Here is a 23,440-nt window from a genome sequence, read left to right on the forward strand (position 1 = left end):
AACTGGCCACTGGAGGGCAGTAGCGCATTTGGTAAGACCCGCAACTCGAGTCAATGGGCAGCAAGGCCGGGGCGCCGGCGGAAGACGACCAAGTGCAACGCCCAGGGCACGTCCAGGATGCCAGGCGGCGGACGACGAAGCAGAACAACCGGGACCACCAGTGCAGTGGACGATGCCGTTTAGTCCGTGTTGCTTGCCGAGCAGAGCCCGCGCCGCCGTGCTCAGCCGCTCGCATCCCCCGCTACACTGCCGGAAACGCACACGGCCAAACCACTTCCCCCCCGGAACATAATATGCCCCACACAAGTTCCGCAGGTGAATTCCGCCACGAGGCAGTGGTCACCACAAAAGAAAGACTCAAAAAATCCATCTTGATGAGTCAGGTGGCGATGAGGGAATAGTTTACCCGGCTGTCGCGGCCACAACAGCGTCATCTCTCAGTTCAATAGTTTAGTTATGTGTCAATAAATTGTTACTTTGCTACGAAAAGCTCTATTTGTCTTGTTGTTTATGTTATTTTGTAGAAGGAAAACATTATTCAGATGTTTGGGATGTCTCAAAAGCAAAAAATAGCTGTGTTAGAAAGTCAAAGCTACGTTTGAAATTAGAGATGTGCTGATCGATCGGGTCCGATCACGTCATTTTGAAAGTATCAGAATCGGCTAAAAAAAATCAGACATGCCTTTTTTAAATATATATATATATTTTAATTAAATAATTTTTAATTGTATTTAACGTTACAGACATAATACGTTACACTTATCCAGAGTCTTTAGTTTAGGCTTAAGTTAGGGTTATCAAATTTATCCCGTTAACGGCGGTAATTAATTAAAAAAAAAAATTATCACGCTAAAATATTTAACGCAATTAACGGATGCGCTGTGCGACCCACTCACGCATTGTCACATTCAATCTGTAATGGCGCCGTTTTACCTACATATAGAGCTAAAAGGCAGCGTAAAATGAGTAGAGTGAATTATGGCAGCCTTTGGAGCCTTTTTTTAATTGGTTAGAGCCTTACAATCCCTCTACCTACGATTAGAAATATCGTGGGAAGCAATGTGGGGAAGAAAGGTAGTAATTGATCTTTTTTCTTAACACCCTATGTTATTTCCCAACGCAGAGAAGATATATCAATTGGTATCACCACACACAGTCATGGTTGCACTTCCCATCATGCATTTGGGCAGAACAGTTAAATGGCTACAGTATCATTTACTGAAAGCTCAACAAATACACTAGATGGCAATATTTAGTCACAATATACAAAGTCACATTTATCCTTTAAGAATTACAAGTCTTTCTATCCGTGGATCCCTCTCACAGAAAGAATGTTAATAATGTAAATGCCATCTTGAGGATTTATTGTCATAATAAACAAATACAGTACTTATGTACTGTATGTTGAATGTATATATTCTTCCGAGTTTTATTAATTTTTTTCGTAATGCATTGGCAAAATGTATATGATCGGGAAAAATTATCGGGAATGAGTGGAATTGAATCGGGAGCAAAAAAAAAAGCAATCGGATTGGGAAGTATCGGGATCGGCAGATACTCAAACAAAAATGATCAGGATCGGATTGGGAGCAAAAAAACATGATCGGAACAACCCTATTTGAAATGTATGCTTTTACAAAAAGCTCAATTTCTCTCTCTCTTTTTTTTTTTTAATCAGAAATGGGAAAATTCCTCAAACTAAGCTATTTTCTAATGCTGATTTCTAAAGAATGGAAAAAGATATGAACCATTTTTTTTTCCTGCTGAAAGAAGAGAGTCTAATCTTTTGGTGGGTTCCATGTTTACATAGCAATAGAACAGAATTTTCAGCGGGCCTAGCAAAATCAGTCAAAATCCAGTAAAACGGAAGGGGATTGCTCTGGGGAAAATGGCTGGGAGTGAATGAGTTAAGAACATTGTAAAATATATATATACATACAGTGGGGAGAACAAGTATTTGATACACTGCCGATTTGGCTGGTTTTCCCACTTGCCAGCCATGTAGAGGTCTGTAATTTGTATCATAAGTTCTCTTCAACTGTGAGGGATGGAATCTAATACAAAAATCCAGAAAATCACATTGTATAATTTTTTAATAATAAATTTGTATTTAACTGCATGAAATAAGTATTTGATACATTACTGGGTTGGGATGAGTGCTGAATCAGACAGTGTGCACGCAGGATCAATCTCTCCTCCAAAAATGGAGCCGATAGTCGCTGAAGGGGAAGTGACTAAGCTAGCCCCGCCAGGCTGTGACCAACCCTCATCTGCTGAGGCTCCACTGCTTCAACGGAAGGAGACCCTGGTAGCAGGTGATCGACCCCCTTCAGACGAGACTCAAGAAGTGGCTCCATCAGCTCAACAGGAGGAGAACGACCCGACCGTGCAATCCTCTGCTGTCGAGGCCCCATCCAGCACCAAATCCTCGCACTCCAAGACGCCACCATGCCGCCGACTCCAGGCTAAGGCCCCATCCAGCCCCAAATCCTCACACTCCAAGACGCCACCACGCCGCCGACTCCAGGATAAGGCCCCATCCAGCACCAAATCCTCACACTCCAAGACGCCACCACTCCGCCGACTCAGTCAGGCTAAGGCCTCATCAAGGCCTAAATCCCCACAGTCCCGGAAGCCACCCCGCCGACGACTTAGTTTGGATGGAATAATGAGTCAACCTGATTGGGACTCCATGGGTCTAGATAGCAAGGTTAACCAGTCTCTTGATCTCCTCAAGTTCATGTCTTCGCTTCCACCCTGTACCTGCCACACCCGACAGGTGCCAGGGGAAGATGGCAACAAACCAACCAGCCTCCACTGGAATTCTCTCGGGGCAAAGCCAAAGCACTACAACTCTGGAACTACACGGTATTATCCTTCTATGGAGGAAGCCATGTTTGCGACACCAATATGATGTGCACCGGGTCCAGGCTGTGACAACATTACAAAGACTTTTCTGTCCCAGCAAAAGCCGGGGCCTTATGGAGTACAGTATGTATGCTCAACAATCCCAGTGGTGATAAACAACAAAAAAAGGGCTAGACTGGTGAGAAATAAAAAACGTTCAATAAATTCTGCCAACCTGTTAACCATAGTATGTCATTCCCAAAGCTCACCAGTGAATCCAGTCTGGCATCTCCAATTGGCTCTGCTAAATATTAGATCTTTAGCTGGCAAATCTTTCTTAATTAATGATTTTATCTGCAAACATAACCTTGACATGTTGTTCCTAACAGAAACTTGGTTAGATCAAGATAAGAGTTCGACAGTTCTGATCGAGGCAACCCCCGCAAACTTCAATTTCTTTAGTGCGCCAAGAACCCATAAGAAAGGAGGTGGGGTTGCCAGTCTGATCAGGGACAGTTTTCAATGCACGAATATTTCATGTGGTCAGTTTGATTCCTTTGAGTATATTGTCATTCAGCTAAAAAGCCCTTGCAGAGCTGCCTTGGTAACAATTTACAGACCACCGAAGTATAACACAATGTTTTTTGATGAGTTTACCAAAATACTGTCTTCTGTGTGCATGGACTTTGATTGTGTTGTTTTAGTGGGTGACTTTAACATTCATGTTGATAATCCTGAAGAAAGATGTGCTAGAGAGCTTTTAAATATTTTGGATACATTTGGTTTATCTCAGCATGTCACAGTTCCAACACATAACAGAGGGCACATACTGGACTTAATAATATCCAAAGGTCTTAACATCTCTGAGGTCACAGTGAATGATGTTGCTCTGTCTGATCACTACAGCATTATGTTTAAAATGACCACCCCTGTCCATCCTCTGAAAAGGGAAACAGAGTTTATTAGGAAGCGTTACTTAAGTGATAACACATGTGCGTTATTCACACAGGCCTATGCCTCATTATTAACCCCTACAATAGCTCCAGTGGAAGAACTTGTAAATAGTTTCAGTTCCAGTGTGATGACTGTAATGGACACTATTGCCCCGATTAAGACAAAAACTTTGTCAAGAAAGAAGAGGTCACCCTGGAGAAATGCCATACTAGCTATAAAACAAAAGCAAGTTTGTAGACGAGCAGAACGCAGATGGCGAAAAAACAAACTCCTAGTTTTTTATGATATCTACAAAGAGAGTCTTCGCAAATACAACCAGGAACTGAAAAATGCTAGACAATCATATTTTTCAGAGATCATTAGTAGAAACACCAACAATACTCGCACACTATTTTCTGTTGTTGACAAACTGACAAACCCACAAGCATCAATACCTCAGGAATTGGCATCTGAGGTGTCCTGTAATAATTTCGCAGCATTTTTTACACACAAAGTACTAATGATTAGAGAGACTGTGTGCAACTCCGGATTAACAAATGTTACACTAAATGCCTCCCAACATGTCCCCCACGTCAATCTTAGACAGTTTAGCCTCTTGGACTATGCCACTTTAACAGAAATTGTGTCGAAACTAAAGCCCACAACATGCTGCCTTGACATCCTTCCTTCAAACTTTTTCAAAACTGTTTTTCATTGCATAGCCCCAGACATACTTCAGATTATAAATACTTCCCTCCAAACAGGAGAGTTTCCTCAGACTTTAAAAACTTCAGTAATAAAACCTCTCCTAAAAAAACCTAATCTGGATGCCTCAACCATTAGTAATTACAGGCCAATATCAAATCTGACATTCCTGGGGAAAATTATCGAAAGGGTTGTGTTTGAACAGATCCAGACTTTTATGATCCAAAACAATCTTTTTGACTCATTTCAGTCTGGATTTCGGCCACAACACAGCACCGAGACCGTGCTTATCAAAGTCCTAAATGATATTCGTCAGAATACCGATGCAGGCAAATCATCTGTTCTGCTACTATTGGATCTCAGCGCCGCATTTGACACGGTTGATCACAACATACTACTCAGCAGATTGGAACAGTGGGTAGGGCTTACTGACACTATTCTTCAGTGGTTCACATCCTATTTACATGATAGGGATTTCTTTGTGTCAATCGGAAATTATCAGTCAGAACGAACCAAATTCACGTGTGGAGTCCCTCAAGGGTCAATTCTTGGACCACTCTTATTTAACATCTATATGCTTCCGTTAGCTCAGATAATGGAACAGTATGACATCTCCTATCACGCCTATGCAGATGACACACAACTGTACATTTCTGTGTCCCCACATGATTATAGTCCCTTAGTCTCCCTGAGTAAATGCATTCATCAAATCAATGAATGGATGTGCCAGAATTTTCTCCAGTTAAATGTGGAGAAAACAGAGGTGATCATTTTTGGGCCAAAAAAGGAAAGGTCAAAGATAAGCAGCCAACTTAGCACAATGTCACTTACAGCTACAAATCAAGTCAGAAACCTTGGCGTAATTATTGACTCAGACCTAAAATTTGATAGCCATCTAAAGTCCGTCACTAAATCCGCTTATTACCACCTAAAAAATATAACCAGAATTAAGGGGCTTCTGACTCAACAAGACATGGAAAAACTTATGCATGCATTCGTTTTCAGCAGATTGGACTACTGCAACGGTATATTTACAGGTCTTGATAAAAAATCAGTCAGGAAGCTGCAGCTAGTACAGAATGCTGCAGCCAGAGTCCTCACAAATACAAGGAAGCTGGACCACATTACACCGGTTTTGAAATCGCTACACTGGCTTCCAGTGAGTCAAAGGATAGACTATAAAATACTACTGCTCGTCTACAAAACACTTAATGGCCTTGGACCAAAATACATGCTTGACTTGTTAGATTCCTATGAGACATCTAGACCCCTAAGGTCGTCTGGAACGGGTCTTCTGCATGTTCCAAGAACCAGAACCAAGCAGGGTGAGGCAGCATTTAGTTATTATGCTCCTCACCTCTGGAACAAGTTACCCGAACGTCTGAAGTATGCTCAAACCGTTAGCTCCTTTAAATCAGGGCTAAAAACGCTTTTGTTTAGCACTGCATATCCATAACTGTCTATATATTTCAATCTACCTGCCTTCTATTCCTCTTGTGCATATCTCCATTGCTGATTTCAATGATTATTATTAGTAGTAGTTTTGGCTTTATTTCTATTTTTGTTTTATTTTCATTTATTTATTTTTATTCTGTGATTAAATGCGATCTTTTGTCTTGGTTTTTACGTTGTGTTGATATAAATGTGATTTTTATGGTTTTCATGTGATGTAAAGCACTTTGAATTGCCTTGTGTTGAATTGTGCTATATAAATAAATTTGCCTTGCCTTGCCTTGCCTTACCAACTAGTAAATATTTTGGCTCTTGGTTCTTTTTTAAGAACCCCTCCTCTTCTCCACTCATTACCGGAAGTAACTGCACCTGTTTGAACTTGTTACCGTATAAAAGACACAAACAAACTCCAACCTCTCCACAATGGCCAAGACCAAACAGCTGTGTAAGGACATCAGGGATAAAATAATAGACCTGCACAAGGTTGGGATTGGATTTTTGTGATGTATCAAATACTTATTTCATGCAATTAAATGCAAATTTATTATTTAAAAATCATACAACGTGATTTTCTGTTTTTTTGTATTAGATTCCGTCCCTCACGGTTGAAGAGAACTTATGATACAAATTACAGACCTCTACATGCTTTGCAAGTGGGAAAACCAGCAAAATCGGCAGTGTATCAAATACTTGTTCTCCCCACTGTATATAGCATTAAAAAAAGAGTGTGAATGATTGTTGACATGCCATGCGATTATCTGGCATCAGGTCTAGGGTGCAGTCTCACTCAAGCCAACGCCTTAACACAAATGAAGACAAGCGCAATGGAATCTGGATTTAATGTTAACCAAGAATGCCCTGTTGCTGCACAAAGTGGTTGTGGATGAAGCCTCCATAGACCTAAACAAGAGGACACAAGAAGGGATTTTGACACATTGTCATTGGCATTCCATTTAGAAGCCATCAAAGGTAATCAGCAAAAAGAAGAATCGCACCCAGCCCGGCCGACAACCCTCTTCAGATTGGGACGACTGGTCGGCATCTATCATCTAGCCAATATGAGTTCACTCCATTTGGAATTCACAAAAGCTCGGCGACCATTTAGTCAATTTGAATATCAAAAGGTGCTAACAGAGGGCTCCCTCGACTGTTAAAGGCAGACTCCCCTCGCTGCTACTAAGCAGGTGTGTGATGATCAATTATTGACAACGTTGCTCTGGTTACTCTTTGTGGGAGGTGAAATTGGGGGGATTTGAGGAGGGGAGGCGACGTAGGCGAATACTATTTACATAAAATTAACAGTTCAAAAGAATCACTTCACACACATTGATCAAACTTGTTAATTGACTGTCAATGCTGTGTGCCGCCGCATACACAAAAAAACACACGCACACAACTACATAATTCATCCAGCGCCCTGACAGGGAAGACAGTCCAATTTGCATGGGCGTTCCCGATGTGATCAACAACCCCTGACGCCGCATGCATTTTTAATATGAGCCTCTTCTTAATATTCATGAGGGGGCAAACAATCGCACATGACATTAAACTTTCTATAACAAGGTAAGTAGTTTTCAAACGCTCATCTTATCCATCTAAATGGCCCGCAGAGACAAGGAAGGATGCGGTGCACCATTGGGACTATCTTTCACTTTTTTTTTCTGGAGAGTTAATCGATAACGGCGCTCACTGACCTAAAGTCTTGCAAGATATAGTTATGAATCATCATTCTCTAAATTGTAATTTCTCTGATTATGATCCGTGTGAGTAATAGAAATGCCATTTATTGGCCTCATTTCCACATTATGCTCCTTCTGGTGTGTGTCTCGGGCCTCCGGGGGCCAATAGAAAGACTTTCTGACAAACAGAGAGTTCCACAATATATATATATATATATATACCCCAATCACGTGACGTCACAACTCCGCCCCCCTGACTGGTGCCGCCATATTGTCCATCAGCTCATCGTGTTTACATATTACCGCTACGTACATTCCTCCTATTACTGCGTGTTTTTCTGCTTGTTTAAGGAATCACCGCCTAGTATACGAACCAAAAAACCTTCCTGACAACCGTTAACATAGATGAATCAAAATGGTGAAGGGATGTGTGGCGGTTGGTTGCAGTAACAGAGAAGATAAACAGTAATTTTAGTAGTTGCTGTGTGCCCATTGTTAAAAGGGCAAATCTCCACAGCAGCACGGTTTGTTTGTCTCGGTCCATGATGCGTTTGTGTCGACAGCCGTTAGACAGCGGCAAAAACACCAATATGATGCCAATACGATCGCAGACATCATCAGACGGAGACTACGAAGCTCGTCGCCACGGTCGCGCAGCAAGAAGGTGAGCGCAACAACCGGTGTTGTGCCGAAAAATAGCCGCCCTGCGTGAAATGTCGCGCCCACACGGAAACGACTTTCTTGTACCGTGAAAATGTATTATTTTACTCTGCTTGAACTAATAAATGTCATACCGGTGTGATTGTTATTGGGATATGGTCGTAGAAACCTGTAGACTAATACATTTCTGTTCAAAGATGGTTATGTGGCCCAGTCCACGATTTGTTACTAAAATACATTACTAATATTTTGTGTAATTGAATAATTTAAAACTGATCTTACAGTCGTAAATCCATTACTGTAATGCGTCCATTAAAACATTTGATGTTTTCAAGTCAATAAAGCGTTATACATAAGTGCTCCCGGCAAGGGGAACATTTCACGCGGGGCAGCTATTTTTCGGCACACACCGGCCCGTTGTCGATCAAGTTTCATTTTACAATCGTGACAACGGTGACGCTCAGCTGACCAAATCTCGGTTTATATTCGGGCCGGTGCCGATTTTGGGTACCCGACTCCTCATCGTGACATAAACTGGTGTATGATTGGAAATTTTGTGGTCTCAGGATGAGCTCTGACGCACGGGACGGGACCGGACGGGAGGAAACATCGGTTTGGGCATCAAATATGGATCTGGCGACTGGATGGACCGAAGCGTTTCCAAATAATGGCTTTTATGCAACTCATCCAATGAGTTGGGGTCTATATATATATATATATATATATATATATACACAATAAATAATAAATATATAATCAATTAGGGAATAGTATCGTTTCTCGTATTTACTGTTTGACTGTATGTATTACTGTTTGAAATACACCCAATATAAAATGAATAGCATTTACACCATAGTTTAGGAAAACAAGCAGAATATAGACCCCAAAAAACAAACAAAACAAAAAAATTTGCTTAAATGCTAAAAAATGCTACTTAAAAAAAAATTTTTTTAAAAAAAGCTCTTAAATAATTCAAACACGTATTCCCCCCCAAAAAACACATACAATTAAAAATTAATAATGAATGCATTAACAAACATCAGCTGAAACAAAAACATACCTTATGTTGGTCTAAACAGGGAGCAACTGGATTCAGCCATGTTCGAAGAGTTATGGCATATTCACTGTTGCCATTAGAGGGCAGTGTATCCACCCAAATCTATAAAACTAAATGCAACACTCTAATTCATAGGTGTCAAACTCTCCCGCGGGCCGCAGTGTAATTATATTTGGCCCCCGAGGCAATTTCAAATTAATATTAGAGGTGGCCCGCCGGTATTACTCGGCGGCAGCGCTGTAATGCCACATTCACCGCTTATACTACACTACAAATCACATGATGCTCTGCTGTTGATTTGGCGCGTCAAAATAACGCGACAGAGGCAGACACGCCCCCTCATCTGGGTCAGTAGCGTATATGGCAGTGGTTCTTAACCTGGGTTCGATCGAACCCCAGGGGTTCCGTGAGTAAGTCTAAGGGTGAAGGTAAAGAAACGCAGAGCCCTATTTTCGTACGCTGAATAAATCTAGACAAAGTGGCTTTTTAGACCAGGTTTTGGACTGGTTCGCTCCCAATTTACAGGCTTAATCCATTCTTTTAACTGCTAGTCCTCAGCTGATGGGAGGAGGAACTGGTTAGCTCAGTGGAAGGTTGACTCGCACTTGGTATGCGGGAATACAATAGACCAATGAGCAGCATAGTCTCAAATTTTGACCTGTATATAAAACATGCTGACAAAATGAGAAGAATTATGACTGTGAATCTGCTGAATTATTATCTAGCGAGCTTATATATATTAGTTTTGAATTTGAAAAAGATCGGTGACTCCACATGCGAAACTTGTGGGGTTCGGTATATTTAGCAAGGTTAAGAACCACTGGTCTATGGTAGCAGTCATGGATGTATTAAGAAGGTAGTGATCTGTCTTGGTGCACACTCCTTCGGCTAAAACCCCCGGTGGACTCTGTATCCCCGTTCCTCTTCCCCGGACCATACTGCGACCTCAAACTACAGCTGTCACTGTGTTACCCTGTTAAATCAAAACTTGTTTGGTTCCATATTAAAAGGTTCATTTGTTCAACCTTGGCCCGCGGCTTTGTTCAGTTTAAAATTTTGGCCCACTGTGAATTTGAGTTTGACAAAGCTTTTTTCTAATCGAATTACTTGAGTTAATCGATTAAGTGTTGCAGCACTAAGCTTAACTTCAAATAGGGAACAATAATTAAAAAAAAAAAAAAATCATGAGTCCTCATCAATAGTCTTGTTTGCTACATTGCGAGAGAAATGGAAACAACTTTATGTTGCATTCGAGACCGCCATCAAAAGACCAACAATTTTCGAATGTCAACGAAATCCATTAGCATTTTCTTTTCTTTTCTGACAAATTTATCGAGACAATGAAACACTACTTCCTCATCATCTCTCTGCAGCGTCCTGCTTTTACAGAGTTTCTTTGCTTGGCTAAAGTGATGCCTAGCGAGGAACTTGAAGGGTACCACTGTAGCAGTGATGAATGATGAGCTGAAACTGCCATGACGTTACTTGTGTCCACATTGCACCAGCAGCTTGTTCTTTATTGCCTTGCTGCTGTATTTTTAGCCAAATGCCAACATGTTCTGACCATGATATACTGCTGAAAAAGTGCTACCCATGACATGAAGCCTTCTTACTGGACCCAAAAAAAAAAAAAAAGCCTGGTTGCTGCGGGTATGTTGTCGCTTCTTAAATATATGTTGCTCAAACAGAGCATATCATTACCGCATTTCCATGTTGTTTATCCTTAAACAAATATGACTCATGGTAACGTCGGTTCGTGGGATTTTGACGGGAAAATCGTGTCACAATTTGCAATTTATAAACAAAAATGATATTACTACTTGATTAATCAAAGTGAAATTGGATTAAAATACATTTCTTCAATGGGACATATGGTACTAAAACCATGTACAGCTGTGACTTGTCCAACCATGCCCATAACTGAACCTAAAACTTAAAAACGTCATTAAAAATGTTAAATGTTGTTTAAGAAGATAAGAAAATAATGTTATCTACAAAACTGTTATTTAAATAAACGACCAATTATATATCATGATAATTCAATAAGTATTGTGCCGCACATTCTGGTCTGCACATCTTAGCCACTAGAAGTCAGTGCATGTACAGACATACAGGCTGGCCAAAAGTATTGGCACCCCTTCAATTCTGTCAGAAAATGCTCAATTTCTCCCAGAAAATGATTACAATTACAAATGCTTTAGTAGTAATATCTTGCGTCTCCTTGCAATAAAAAAACACAAAAAAGAATGGGGAAAAAATAAATCATTATCATTTCACACTAAACTCCAAAAAAGGGCCGAAAAAAGGTATTGGCACCCTTTGAAAAATTATGTGATGCTTCTTTAATTTGTGTAATTAACACCCCTTGTTACTTACCTGTGGCAGATAACAGGTGGTGACAATAACAATCACACTTGCAGCAAGTTAAAATGGATTAAAGTTGACTCAACTTCTGTCCTGTGTCCTTGTGTGTGCCACATTGAGCATGGAGAAAAGAAAGAAGACCAACAAACTGTCTGAGGACGTGAGAAGCAAAATTGTGAGTAGGCATGGGCAATCTGAAGGCTACAAGTCCAACTCCAAAGATCTGAATGTTCCTGTGTCTACCGTGTACATTGAAATCAATGAGCGTAAAGCCCATGGCACTGTGGCTAACCTTCCTAAATGTGGACAGAAAAGAAAAAGTGACGAGAGATTTCAACTAAAGATTGTGCGGATGGTGGATAAAAGACCTCGACTAACATCCAAACAAGTTCAAGCTGTCCTGCAGTCCGATGGTACAACAGTGTCGACCCATACTATCCATCGGCGTCTGAAAGAAAAGGGACTCTATGGTAGGATACCCAGGAAGACTCCACTTCTGACCCAGAGACACAAGAAAGCCAGGCTGGAGTTTACCAAAACTTACCCTGAGAAAGCCAAAAAACGTTTTGGAAGAATTTTCTCTGGTCAGATGAGTCAAATGTAAGAGCTTTTTGGGAAAAGGCATCGACATAAGAGTTTAGAGGAAAAAAAAGAGGCCTTCAAAGAAAAGAACACTGTCCCCACAGTCAAACATGGCGGGGGTTCCCTGGTGTTTTGGGGTTGCTTTGCTACCTCTGGCACTGGACTGCTTGACCGTGTGCATGGCATTATGAAGACTACCAACAAATTTTGCAGCATAATGTAGGGCCCAGTGTGAGAAAGCTGGGTCTCCCTCAGAGGTCATGGGTCTTCCAGCAGGACAATGACCCAAAACACACTTCAAAAAGCACTTGAAAATGGTTTGAGAGAAAGCACTGGAGACTTCAAAAGTGGCCAGCAATGAGTCCAGACTTGAATCCCACAGAACACCTGTGGAGAGATCTGAAAATACAGTTTGGAGAAGCCACCTTTCAAATCTCAGTGACCTGGAGCAGTTGGCCAAATAAGAATGGTCTAAAATTCCAGCAGAGCATTGTAAGAAACTCATTGATGGATACCGGAAGCGGTTGTTCGCAGTTATTTTGTCTGAAGGTTGTGCTACCAAGTATTAGGATGAGAGTGCCAATACTTTTTTCCGTCCCATTTTTGGAGTTTTGTGTAAAATGATAATGATTTATTTATATTTTTTTCATTCTCTTTTGTGTTTTTTACAAGAAAACAGAGCTCGTGTACAGATACAGAAATGTCATCTTACTGACTGGTGAAACACAGCACAAACATAGCACACTGGTAGTTCAAAACATTACCATAAACTGACAATATTTACTGTAAAAATATGATTTGACAACTTCTCCAACTTACCAGAATCTAGGAGAAAACAAAACAGATGTGACTTTTCTTTTAAAGGCTGCTGTATAACTTGCTCGTTTCATCATGATGAATAAAAGTTTCTTCCATGGATTGATATATTAAAATGAAAGTGAGAACGTTTTAAGTCGGAAATCCGTGAGAGCTCATCGCTGTCAACACGACAGTAACAATAGGAACTATTTTTATCTGGGTTTGAGTTTCCCGACGGACAGATATAGTTGACGGACACACACAGGAAGTGTGTTGTTACGTTTGTTATGGTCCGAGTTGCGGAGCTGCAATAAACGTTGACTCAAATGAGTTCAAGAAACTAAATTCTGTGCTTTATGAAGAGTGAAAAAAGCAGAATTTAACACAGACGAAATCATTCGGCCGATTAAGAGTGAAGTATTACCGAAACAAAATGGTCGGCAACGGGTCGCCGCATACGTTTCTTCAACACAACGTGGCCGTGTCAATTAAAAAAAAAATCGGTTCATATATATATATATATATATATACACATATATATATATCTGTCTCCATCCATGTACCCGTTCATAATGTGCACCATGATTTTACAAGTTGATTTTGGGGGAAAAAAAGTGCGCATTATATTCGGGAAATTACTGTAAATTTGGGGTGCCTTATATTCGGGAAATTACGGTAGTCTTAATTAAGCCTTATTTTTCCTCCTTGCTTATCTTTGACTTGTTACAAGGTCACCAAAGAAACTCTCTAAGGACAGTAACTTTATGTAAATACGCCCTGGGAGCCTCTGTGGATCATTATTGGTGTCTTCTTCCACGCTGAGGTGTTTCTAAACGCAGGGTTAGATTTTATTCCCCCCCCACAGATGGCCAGATAGCATTGGACTATATTTGGTCTTGGAAGCCCTCTGGGGGCCAAGCCGCATCTTTCCGAGGAACATCTCTCAGTGCTTGGTAGATAGCCGAACCGGGATAAAATTACCGGCTATTGACGAACAGTCAGGCTCTCCGGCTTGTTCCAAGGACAAGCGAGAAAAAAAGGATCTCGTACGCACCTTTAAGCTATGCTAATGGCTTCGTTTGTCCCCGTGGAGGCCTCATGCATAATTTAATCAGGAAAATGAGCATGCAAAATGTATGACATAGGTTTAATTCTGTAATATTACTTAATGCAAGGACAAATGCAAAAAAACTACACGCTATTAAAGTGCATGTGACACGAAAAAGTATGTTTATTTCAAAATACACGCGGTATTTTATGCTCCTGAATGATATGGACCGCTTGGATGTGTGTGGAAGCGATCGCTATATTTATTTAGTTTTTTTAATCCGCGCCATGAAAATGAGTGACTTCCGGCTTCGGTCTTGCATTGAGGAGGAGGGCACTGTGACGTGTACGGTAGAAGACGTCCTCTTCACTATACAGCGTACTGTTGTGTATAAGGACGAAGGATTCAGCTGATTTTGCGGATTAATACGTTTATTTTTCGCATCACGCCAGCCAAACGGCTGCAGAAAAATCATTCTGTATGAGGGAGAGGCGTATGCGCCTTTTTGGAGTTTCAAAAGGTTCTCATTCACCGTGGATATTTACTGTGGGACCATTTGACTTACGAGGAAGTGAGTAAACATCTTGTTTTGTATTATGTCAAATATTAATTCAGCGATTACAAAGTAAACACTACAAACTTTCTTTAAATAAAGGACTACTTACGTTTGATCATTGATAGGCATGTAAAAAGCTCTCCTCATGCTCATTAGCAGCACGTTAGCTGCACAAAAACTGCACCCACCCTGCCCGGGGAACGAACTGTAAATTGCTCTCCGCCGGGCGGTTTGCCGATCCGCGAAGACAATCGACAACCCAGTCGTCATGTCAATAAATCCAGGCTAGTTATGTGTTGATTTTCCGCTTCGAAGACTTTGAAACATCACTCGGTTCGGGTTAGCATGTCGGCTAGCTGTCACGTCTTTTGGTTTGTTTACATTCTCCGAAGCCGGGGAAGGGAAATGACATATGTCCGATTTAGGTGTCACAAAATATCGTTCGGGAGGTGCGACAGTAAAGGTGAAGTCGACAGTTTTGACCATTATGGCCATTTTGCCATGTCATCCTGAATAAATGCATTTTTATTTCATATTCCATTTAGCACAAGACTGTTATTTGTCATGACCATGCCATTTATTTAGCAATTGGGGAAAATACTTGGATAAAAAGAATATCCTGTAAAAATATTGAAGTAAAGAGACAGAAACAATGACATTTTGCAGCTCTCTTCGTCGCGTTTTCCTTGTTGTGAATAGTTCCCCCTCGACGGGCTGACTGGTCCTTCTCAAGCCATTTATATAACTATTGGGGAAAAATACTTGGATAAAAAGAATATCCTGTAAAAATATTGGAGTAGAGAGACTGAAACAATGACATTTTGCGGCTCTCTTCGTCGCGTTTTCCTCGTTCTGAATAATTCCCCCTCAATGGGCTGAATAGTAAAACCGATGAGCCCAGTCTACCGCTGACGTCATCCACCTGTTGGGGACGCTAAAGCCATATAATGGTAGGCGTGGCTAACCAGCAGATTAAAAGACTAATTTCTCGTCATCTGCGCTTTGCTAAATTGTTGAATATAGTCGAATCGTCTCAAAATATGATTCTAATTCACCTAATAATGCCATTTTTTTCTCCTGTCGTATGCTCTTTAATGTGGGTAGTGTGTGGTGTCAAAGTTCACTCAACTGTAATTTAGCATACCAGCTCCAACTTGATTTTTTGTCATTGTATACAAACATGTTTCCGCAACAGATGTACAGAAATGGATGCTTCAATAAAGCAGTTTAAGTCATCTTAAACCATTTATATTTAATCTAAATGAAGTGTCTTTGTTTGAATTTTCAACCACATGAAGGAAGATATGTCATTTTTACCACAGAGTCATTTGTGGAAATGGGGATTTAGTTTATAGCAAGAAGAGAGAAAATGTTGGCGTATGACTCAAACACATGGATGTTGCTTTCAAGCAGCATGTATCATCTTGAATGTTCTTATTTAGTTGTTTTTTTGTTTTTTTTTTATGGTAGTGTCCCCACCCGGAACATGCATAATACATGAAACAAAACTCCCCAAAGTATTTACTGTATTGATGCTGAGTATCCACTGCTTTTTACTGAAAATTGCAACTTTGGCATCCATTATATCGTGACTGTTTAGTTCCATAAAAGGTGCAAACAAAAAAGGACATCTCATACAATGATGAAAAAACTTGAAAAACAGCAACAAGATGCCACAAAGCCAAACCGCGAATCTGCGGGGGTTCACTGTATCTACATTGTTTTCATATGTGTTCTTGTCTGCGCTTTGGCCGTATATGCGCAAATGTCACAATAAATCAACGTTACTTAAAGTGATGCATAAATAGCCCTGTGAAGTGCTCCAAAGATATTTCTTCAAGCAGTTGCATAGCTTTAGATGCACATTTATTAGAAAAAAAAAAGTCTAACGTGTTAAAAGGTATGCTAAATTTTCACTAATAGGAGACTGATTTTTATGCGTAGTACCAGACAGGGACAAAAGGTCTTCCTGCACACGACCCCCCCAAATGTACCCTTACATCTGCCCTTGACGTGCCCACTACACACACACACACACACACACACACACACACACACACACACACACACACACACACACACACACACACACACACACACACACACACACACACACACACACACACACACACACACACACACACAGAGTGAGAGGAGTTACGCACTGTCATGTCAGCTCTGGTCAACTTTATGCTGGTCGGAGAGGGCTGCCGCTCAGTCTCCAACCAAGGTCGGGGTGGGGGGAAGCCTGACAGCGGGACGCTCAGGGGAGGCGCATCGCCAACGCCGACGGGCATGAATAAACAAACACGTCCTCTCGCCATCACTCAAATGTGTGCTTGTTTTTCTTTTTCCTGCTAGGATTTTCAAATGTTGAACTCTGTATTGTGTACAAATACAACATACTGCTTTTATTCCGAGACAGACAATATTGTGCATGAAATGGTATCAATCTGTACGTCAATAATTTTAACAACAAATTGAAAAGTAAAAACTATCATGAAGTGTCATAATATCTATACCGGACATGTGCCGATTACTGGTTTCAAGGTATACCGTGGTATGAAAATGTCAGGGTTTCAAAACCGTAAAAATTTTCCGTCATACCGTCCCTACGGTATTAGCTATTTCTTATTTTCCCAAAATGTATGGAGAAATCCCTTGCTCGCAGCTGCAAGGCTCAACCCTCCCCCACCGGTTGTTGCTCAGTGTCAGTGAGTCAGCTGTGCTACACGATGGCTGGAGGAGGTGAAACTCCTGAACTTTTCCACCCATTGAAGACAACGAAATCGCTGGTATGGGAATACTTCGGCTAATAATATGTAGAATAAAGAGCAAAAATGTAACGACTCTTGTGTAGCCCACAGTAGCGGAGTAAGAATAGCATTTTTTCTTCACGAATCTACTCAAATAGAAGTAAAAAGTATAGCTGAGTAAAACTACTCTTAGAAGTAAATTTTTCTCAAAAAGTTACTCAAGTAAATGTAACGGAGTACATGTAACATGTTGCTACCAGTGTTGTTAATCTTACTGAAAAAAAGTAATTAATTATAGTTACAAATTACTTCTCCCAAAAAGTAATTGTGTTAGTAACTCAATTACCTGAATGTAAGAGTAATTAGTTACTTGGCAAAGTAATTGGTGATAATTTTTATTCCCCCCCTCAAAAAAAAAAAAAAAACATTGGCCACACTATGTGAAGCTTCCTGTTGAGCCGGCAGGTCGCATGTCGCGGGCGGACTACAAGGACTAAAAACCAAAAACTTAATCATAGTACAAGGAGGTTGCATCAGGCTTCAAGGAGAAAGTTTCGACTTTAAGAAAGGCACTTTCGAAGTTAGGAAAGGCACGAACGACGACAGGGCGAACTGGAGGACTCGATCGCCGCGCTTCGTGTTCGTTCCCACGATCACGACGCTAGCTGCTAGCGAGGTCACGCTTGGCTGCGCCGCAGCTGGAGAATTGTCGACTCTGGGTACATACACGCCAGTATGCCACCCAAGAGAGGCCCAACACCGGCTTCGGAGGAGGTCGACGATATTAAAACCTCCCTCAACTCTCTGATCGAAGAAGTGACTGCTGTCAGAACGCAGCAGGAGCAGCTGTTGGGGCTTCTGGAGGAAGTTAAACAACTACGCCTCCAGAATGCCGAAAAAGACAAACGAATTGGGGATCTCGAACGCAGAGTGGAAGACCTAGAGCAGTACACCCGAATGAATGATGTGGTCATCACTGGCATAAAAATCAAGCCGCGCTCTTACGCGCGTGCGTTGACCGCGGACATCGGGGAGCCAAGCGTCCAGGAGACGGGTTCGGTGGAGCTACAGGTGGCATCCTTCCTCCAATCCAAGGGGATAGAAATGGACCTGGAGCACATCGAGGCGTGTCATCCCCTACCCAGGAACAACGACAGACCACCAGCCGTCATTATGAGATTCATCAAACGAAAAAATAAGGTGGCACTGTTGAGGCAAGGACGCAAACTAAAAGGCACAGACGTCTTCATTAATGAACATCTGACACGAAGGAACGTAACTTAAAATGAACGTAACTGCCTGAAATGAAATGAAATTAAAAAAAAAAAAAAAAAAAAAAAAAAAAGGTTTTTGGTACAATTGGCCCGAGCCCAATTCTTTACCCTAATTTACCCTTTACCCTGAATCAACTGTTAAAAGTTGTTAGTTGTTAGTTAGTTATTAGTTCCCTTCTCTCTACTTTCGACATATGAAAGTTTTAAAACTGTTTCATCATTTAAAGATAGATTCAAGTCAAGATTTTGCCGATTTAGAAGTATTTTAGATAAAAAGTTACTTAGGTTCGCTAGGAAGGTTCTCTACAACAGAGCCGTCCTAAAAAGTCTACTGCTTTAAGATGGCGGCTGTCTACTAACTCATTTAGTGCCATGTCTGTCATTTTGCATCTAGTTATATCTATGTATAGTACATGTGATATCTACCATGTCTACCATATCTACCATAACATGCGGGCGTAGTTTGTAGGCTATCGGCTACAACATGTATTATTGGAGCTACCTAGCATCGCGTTTGCTCGGCGTCACAACTTTCTTGCCTCCTCCCTACTCCTGCTCTGCTCTGTTGTCTCGGTGAGTCCGTCTCCCTCAGACTTTTCGACCAATATAGTAACGCATAGTAATGCATGCCTTTCCGTCCTCAGTAACGGTAACAGCGTTGCCAAGATGAGAAAAGTAATTAATTAGATTACCCACTACTGAAAAAAATAACGCCATTAGTAACGCCGTTATATTGTTAACGCCGTTATTAATAACACTGGTTACTACCCATTTCTGAGCGTTAGCATACCATTTGCGTTAGAAATAAGCTAATGCTAATGGCGAAAGTCCTCTTAAACTCATGGACAATTTTCTTTACATACAGTTTGTGGCTTCCAGGTGGGTTTAATAATTGAAAATACTGTAATGTACTGTTTTCCTGCTGAGTGTGTAAATCAACAAGTTGGCGTTGTCCTTTAGACGCCACAATATGTACTCGTCTGTCAATGTTCATCCGACATAAAGTAGTTAGGAACCTTTATTTATTTTTGGAGTAAATTTTTTAATTTTACAGACAAAAACATTTTTCGTGAACGTCGACTAAAACTAGACGAAATTAGTCCAAAGTTTTCGTCAACAAAAACTAGACGAAGACAAACACATTTTGTGATGACTAAAATATGATACTAATACTAATAAGTATTATTGTCCTAAACACTCAGACGAAAATTAAAAGGGCTGCCAAAAACAACACTGATTCCAACTTGTTGCATGTCGTGTTAAGTAATTTGTTGAGGAACATAATTGAAGTATGGAGGTGCCAAGAAGCTGAAATAGTAATCTTGCCATTACATAGGTAGGTGTGAAGTCATTCATGCAATTGAAACCACTGCCGTTTCCCAAGAGCCGAAAGTCTGTCTGTTAATGAGTTACACACATTAAATAATAATTTAAATTAGAGCTGAAACGAATAATTCGAGTAACCGGATTTAAAAAATTGATCGAGGAATTTTCTCCGCCTCGAGATATCATTTAATCTTGTCAGCTCTAAGCATGACATTTTGCCCGGACTACTTTTAAATGCGGCACAACACACTGCTGTAACGTGCGTACAGGAAGAAGAGAGAAGCGGCGGATATACAGTATTTTATTTCAACCACGCATGAATATAGAGGTAACGACAAAGAAGCCGACGAAAGCTAAGCGAAAGGCACCAAGAAAAAGCAGAAATTGTCAAAAGTGAGGGAGCATTTCAAGCTGAAGACCAATGCGAACACTGTTTCATGTATTCACTGTAAGACAGCTCTTGCATAAAACTTCCCCCGTCCGGCCCCGGCTACCCGCGGCCCTGCAGACGCTATCCCCCCCCGGCTGGACCCCACGACCGATGATCGCCTCTGAAACCTGGCCAGGCGCCACCTCGCGACCCGCCCGCCGAGCCCCCGCTCCACAGAAGGCACCCCATTTACTTCGAGAGCGGAGGAGCGATACTGAGGACCAGGTAAAATTCAGTTAACGTAGCGCTAATAAATAAGATTAACGTTACTGTACCTTGCTAACGTAACGCTAGCCTTGCAGAGGGCTAGGTTTCTATTACTTATGACTACTGTCGATACGTGGCTAACGTGTCTCATACAGGCTTTATTTAATCTGTAAAAACACAGCGCTGTCGAGTGTTGAGGGTGTAAAAATAATAACATAATAAAGCTAACTGTCAATTTTAGCTTGCAAGTCATTGATGGATAAAACACCACATAACACGGGTGCTAAATGTGCTGCAATACAGCAGGTATCATACATTTATTTTGAACACTGCAAAAACAAAATCCTATCAGGATTTACAATATAGACTTAAACTTAAAACTTACCATGTAGAACCTAGAACTTAAAAATAACTTGATACGAGACGTGCCGATTACCTATTCAAGGTAAACCGCGGTATGAAAACGTCAAGGTTTCAAAACCACAAAAAAAATTCCGTCATGCCTTCCCTACGGTATTACCTAATTTTTATGTCCCAAAATTGCAGGGAGAAATCCCTGGCTTGCAGCTGCAAGGCTCAACACTGCCTCACCGGTTGTTGCTCAGTGTCAATGAGTCAGCTGTGCTACACGATGGCTGGAGGAGGTGAAACTCCTGAACTTTTACCCCCATCGAAGAAAGCAAAATCGCTGCTATGGGGATAGTTCGGCTACAGAAAAGTTACAGACTTGCATGACGACATGAAAAAAATGTTTACGGAGGGTGGCCGCCGAGGAGGCAACACCTCCAATATGATTTCGCATTTATACAAAATTCAAGGTTAGTAAACACTGTCATGTAGGGCTGCAGCTATCACATTTTTTAGTAGTCGATTAATCGATGGACTAGTTAGTTCGAATAATCGAGTAATCGGATAAGGAACATGAAAAATTCAAATACTTGAGCTTAGCCTCAAACGGTATATATCTATATCTATTAGAGCTGAAACGAATACTCGAGCAACTCGAGCAACTCGAGTTTAAAAACTGATCCGAGTAGTTTTATTCACCTTGAGTAATCGTTTATTTTGACAGCTCTAAGCATCACGTTTTGCTCGGACTACTTTTAATGCGGGACAACGCGCTGATGTCACGTGCGTAGAGGAAGAAGCAAAAAAAAAAACTTACTGCAGCCGACAACCGCTACAAACGACGCCGACGTTGCTAAATACTAGCCCGCACATGCTACATTAGTTGCAGCTAGCGTCTGGTGAGTCTCATAGAGATCACATGTATATTGAACTAGATGCGCAATGACAGACTAGGCCGCGTCTGGGCAGCGTTAGCAAACAGCCGCCATCTTAAAGCAGTAGAGCGCTAAGCGCTAATAAAGAGCGCTAAGCGCTAATATATAAGATTAACGTTACTGTCACTACTAGCTCATCTTACGTTAGCCCTGCGGAGGGCTAGGTTTCAATCAATTAAAACCACTTTCGATGCGTGGCTAACGTGTCTTACATACAGGCTTTAACATAACATAGCGTTGTGGAGTGATAAGGGTGTCAAATAAAAACTCAATAATGCTAACTATCAATTTTAGCTCAGTAGTCATTGCTGGATAAAACACCAAGTAGCACTAGTCCCTAATGTGCTCCAATACAGCCTGTATCATACATTTATTTTGAACAGTGCAAAAACTCAAAATCCTATCAGGACCTTAACTAGAACTTAAAAATGGCTTGACACAAATAGAAATTCAATTGAAAAACGTGGGGGAAAATCCTAACTTTTAAGTGATGTGTGTTATCAAGCGTAAAGGCATTTTTAGGTGTGTGTATATATATATACACATATATATATATACTTTTAAAATAAGATCTAAAGGTTTTTTGAGTGAAAGCAGTGAATTAGTCTTTTTTTTTTTAAATTCTAGTTACATCTGAGATGCAATTGTTCGCTGTTTTCAACAATATACATAAAAAATAAAGACATTGATTGACTGAAAATGATAAAATGTCTTGTTTTCTCATGTATATCTATAATTGCTCTTCACCTAAAAATATATTTGTTTTATCCGATTACTCGATTAATCGATAGAATTTTCAGTCGATTACTCGATTACTAAAATATTCGATAGCTGCAGCCCTAATATCTATATCTATCTATCTATCTATCTATCTATCTATCTATCTATCTATCTATCTATCTATCTATCTATCTATCTATCTATCTATCTATCTATCTATCTATCTATCTATCTATCTATCTATCTATCTATCTATATTTTTTTAAATGAGGATCTATGTACAACAAAAGAACAATTGGCTAACTTACATAGAAAGAGTCTGCTAGCTTAAATGCTATAAAATGCTAAAGTTTTTTTTTTTTTTTAACAATGCTCTTAACAAATGGTTCAGACACATGCCCACAAAAAACGGCTAAATATACCTATAAACTAAATTGTGATTGCAATAAAAAACATTAGCTCAAACAAAAACTTAGCTTACGTTGGTCTTAACGGGGCGCAGTTGGATTCAGCCATGTGAAAAGAGGCAAACCAAAGGGTAGTGTATCCACCCTAATCAATAAAACGAAATGCAAACACTTTCAAAATAAACCATTACAACGCCACTTTAATTAAACGAATACTCGAAGCAAGAAAATTTAATTTGAATATTTTTTTCCTAATCGAATACTCGAGTTAATCGATTAATCGTTGCAGCACTACTGTCATGAATGGTTTACACCAGCTATGAGCGTGTTTTGTTTGTCTAGCGGCTGTAAAACAT

At 40.6% G+C, this 23,440-nt stretch overlaps 1 protein-coding gene across 3 annotated transcripts in view; it reads right to left on the reverse strand.

Annotated features, from left to right (window-relative positions):
* The window catches only part of dph6 (diphthamine biosynthesis 6), a 198,813-nt gene that overhangs the window by 45,642 nt on the left and 129,731 nt on the right, over positions 1-23,440 (reverse strand). The window contains exon 13 of one of the 3 annotated variants that reach the window (XR_009067117.1): positions 18,443-18,574. The exons of 1 other annotated variant lie outside the window; for it this stretch is intronic. Coding sequence is in view for 1 of the 2 variants with exons in the window: in XM_057859086.1 (XP_057715069.1) it covers positions 18,503-18,574 (72 nt within the window). In the remaining variant the exon portion in view is untranslated. Of the gene's footprint in view, positions 1-17,992; positions 18,575-23,440 lie in introns of those variants that run through there. One more of the 3 variants, XM_057859086.1, reaches the window with a different exon arrangement.

Source organism: Corythoichthys intestinalis, chromosome 15, assembly GCF_030265065.1.
Source record: "Corythoichthys intestinalis isolate RoL2023-P3 chromosome 15, ASM3026506v1, whole genome shotgun sequence".
NCBI lineage: Eukaryota > Metazoa > Chordata > Actinopteri > Syngnathiformes > Syngnathidae > Corythoichthys > Corythoichthys intestinalis.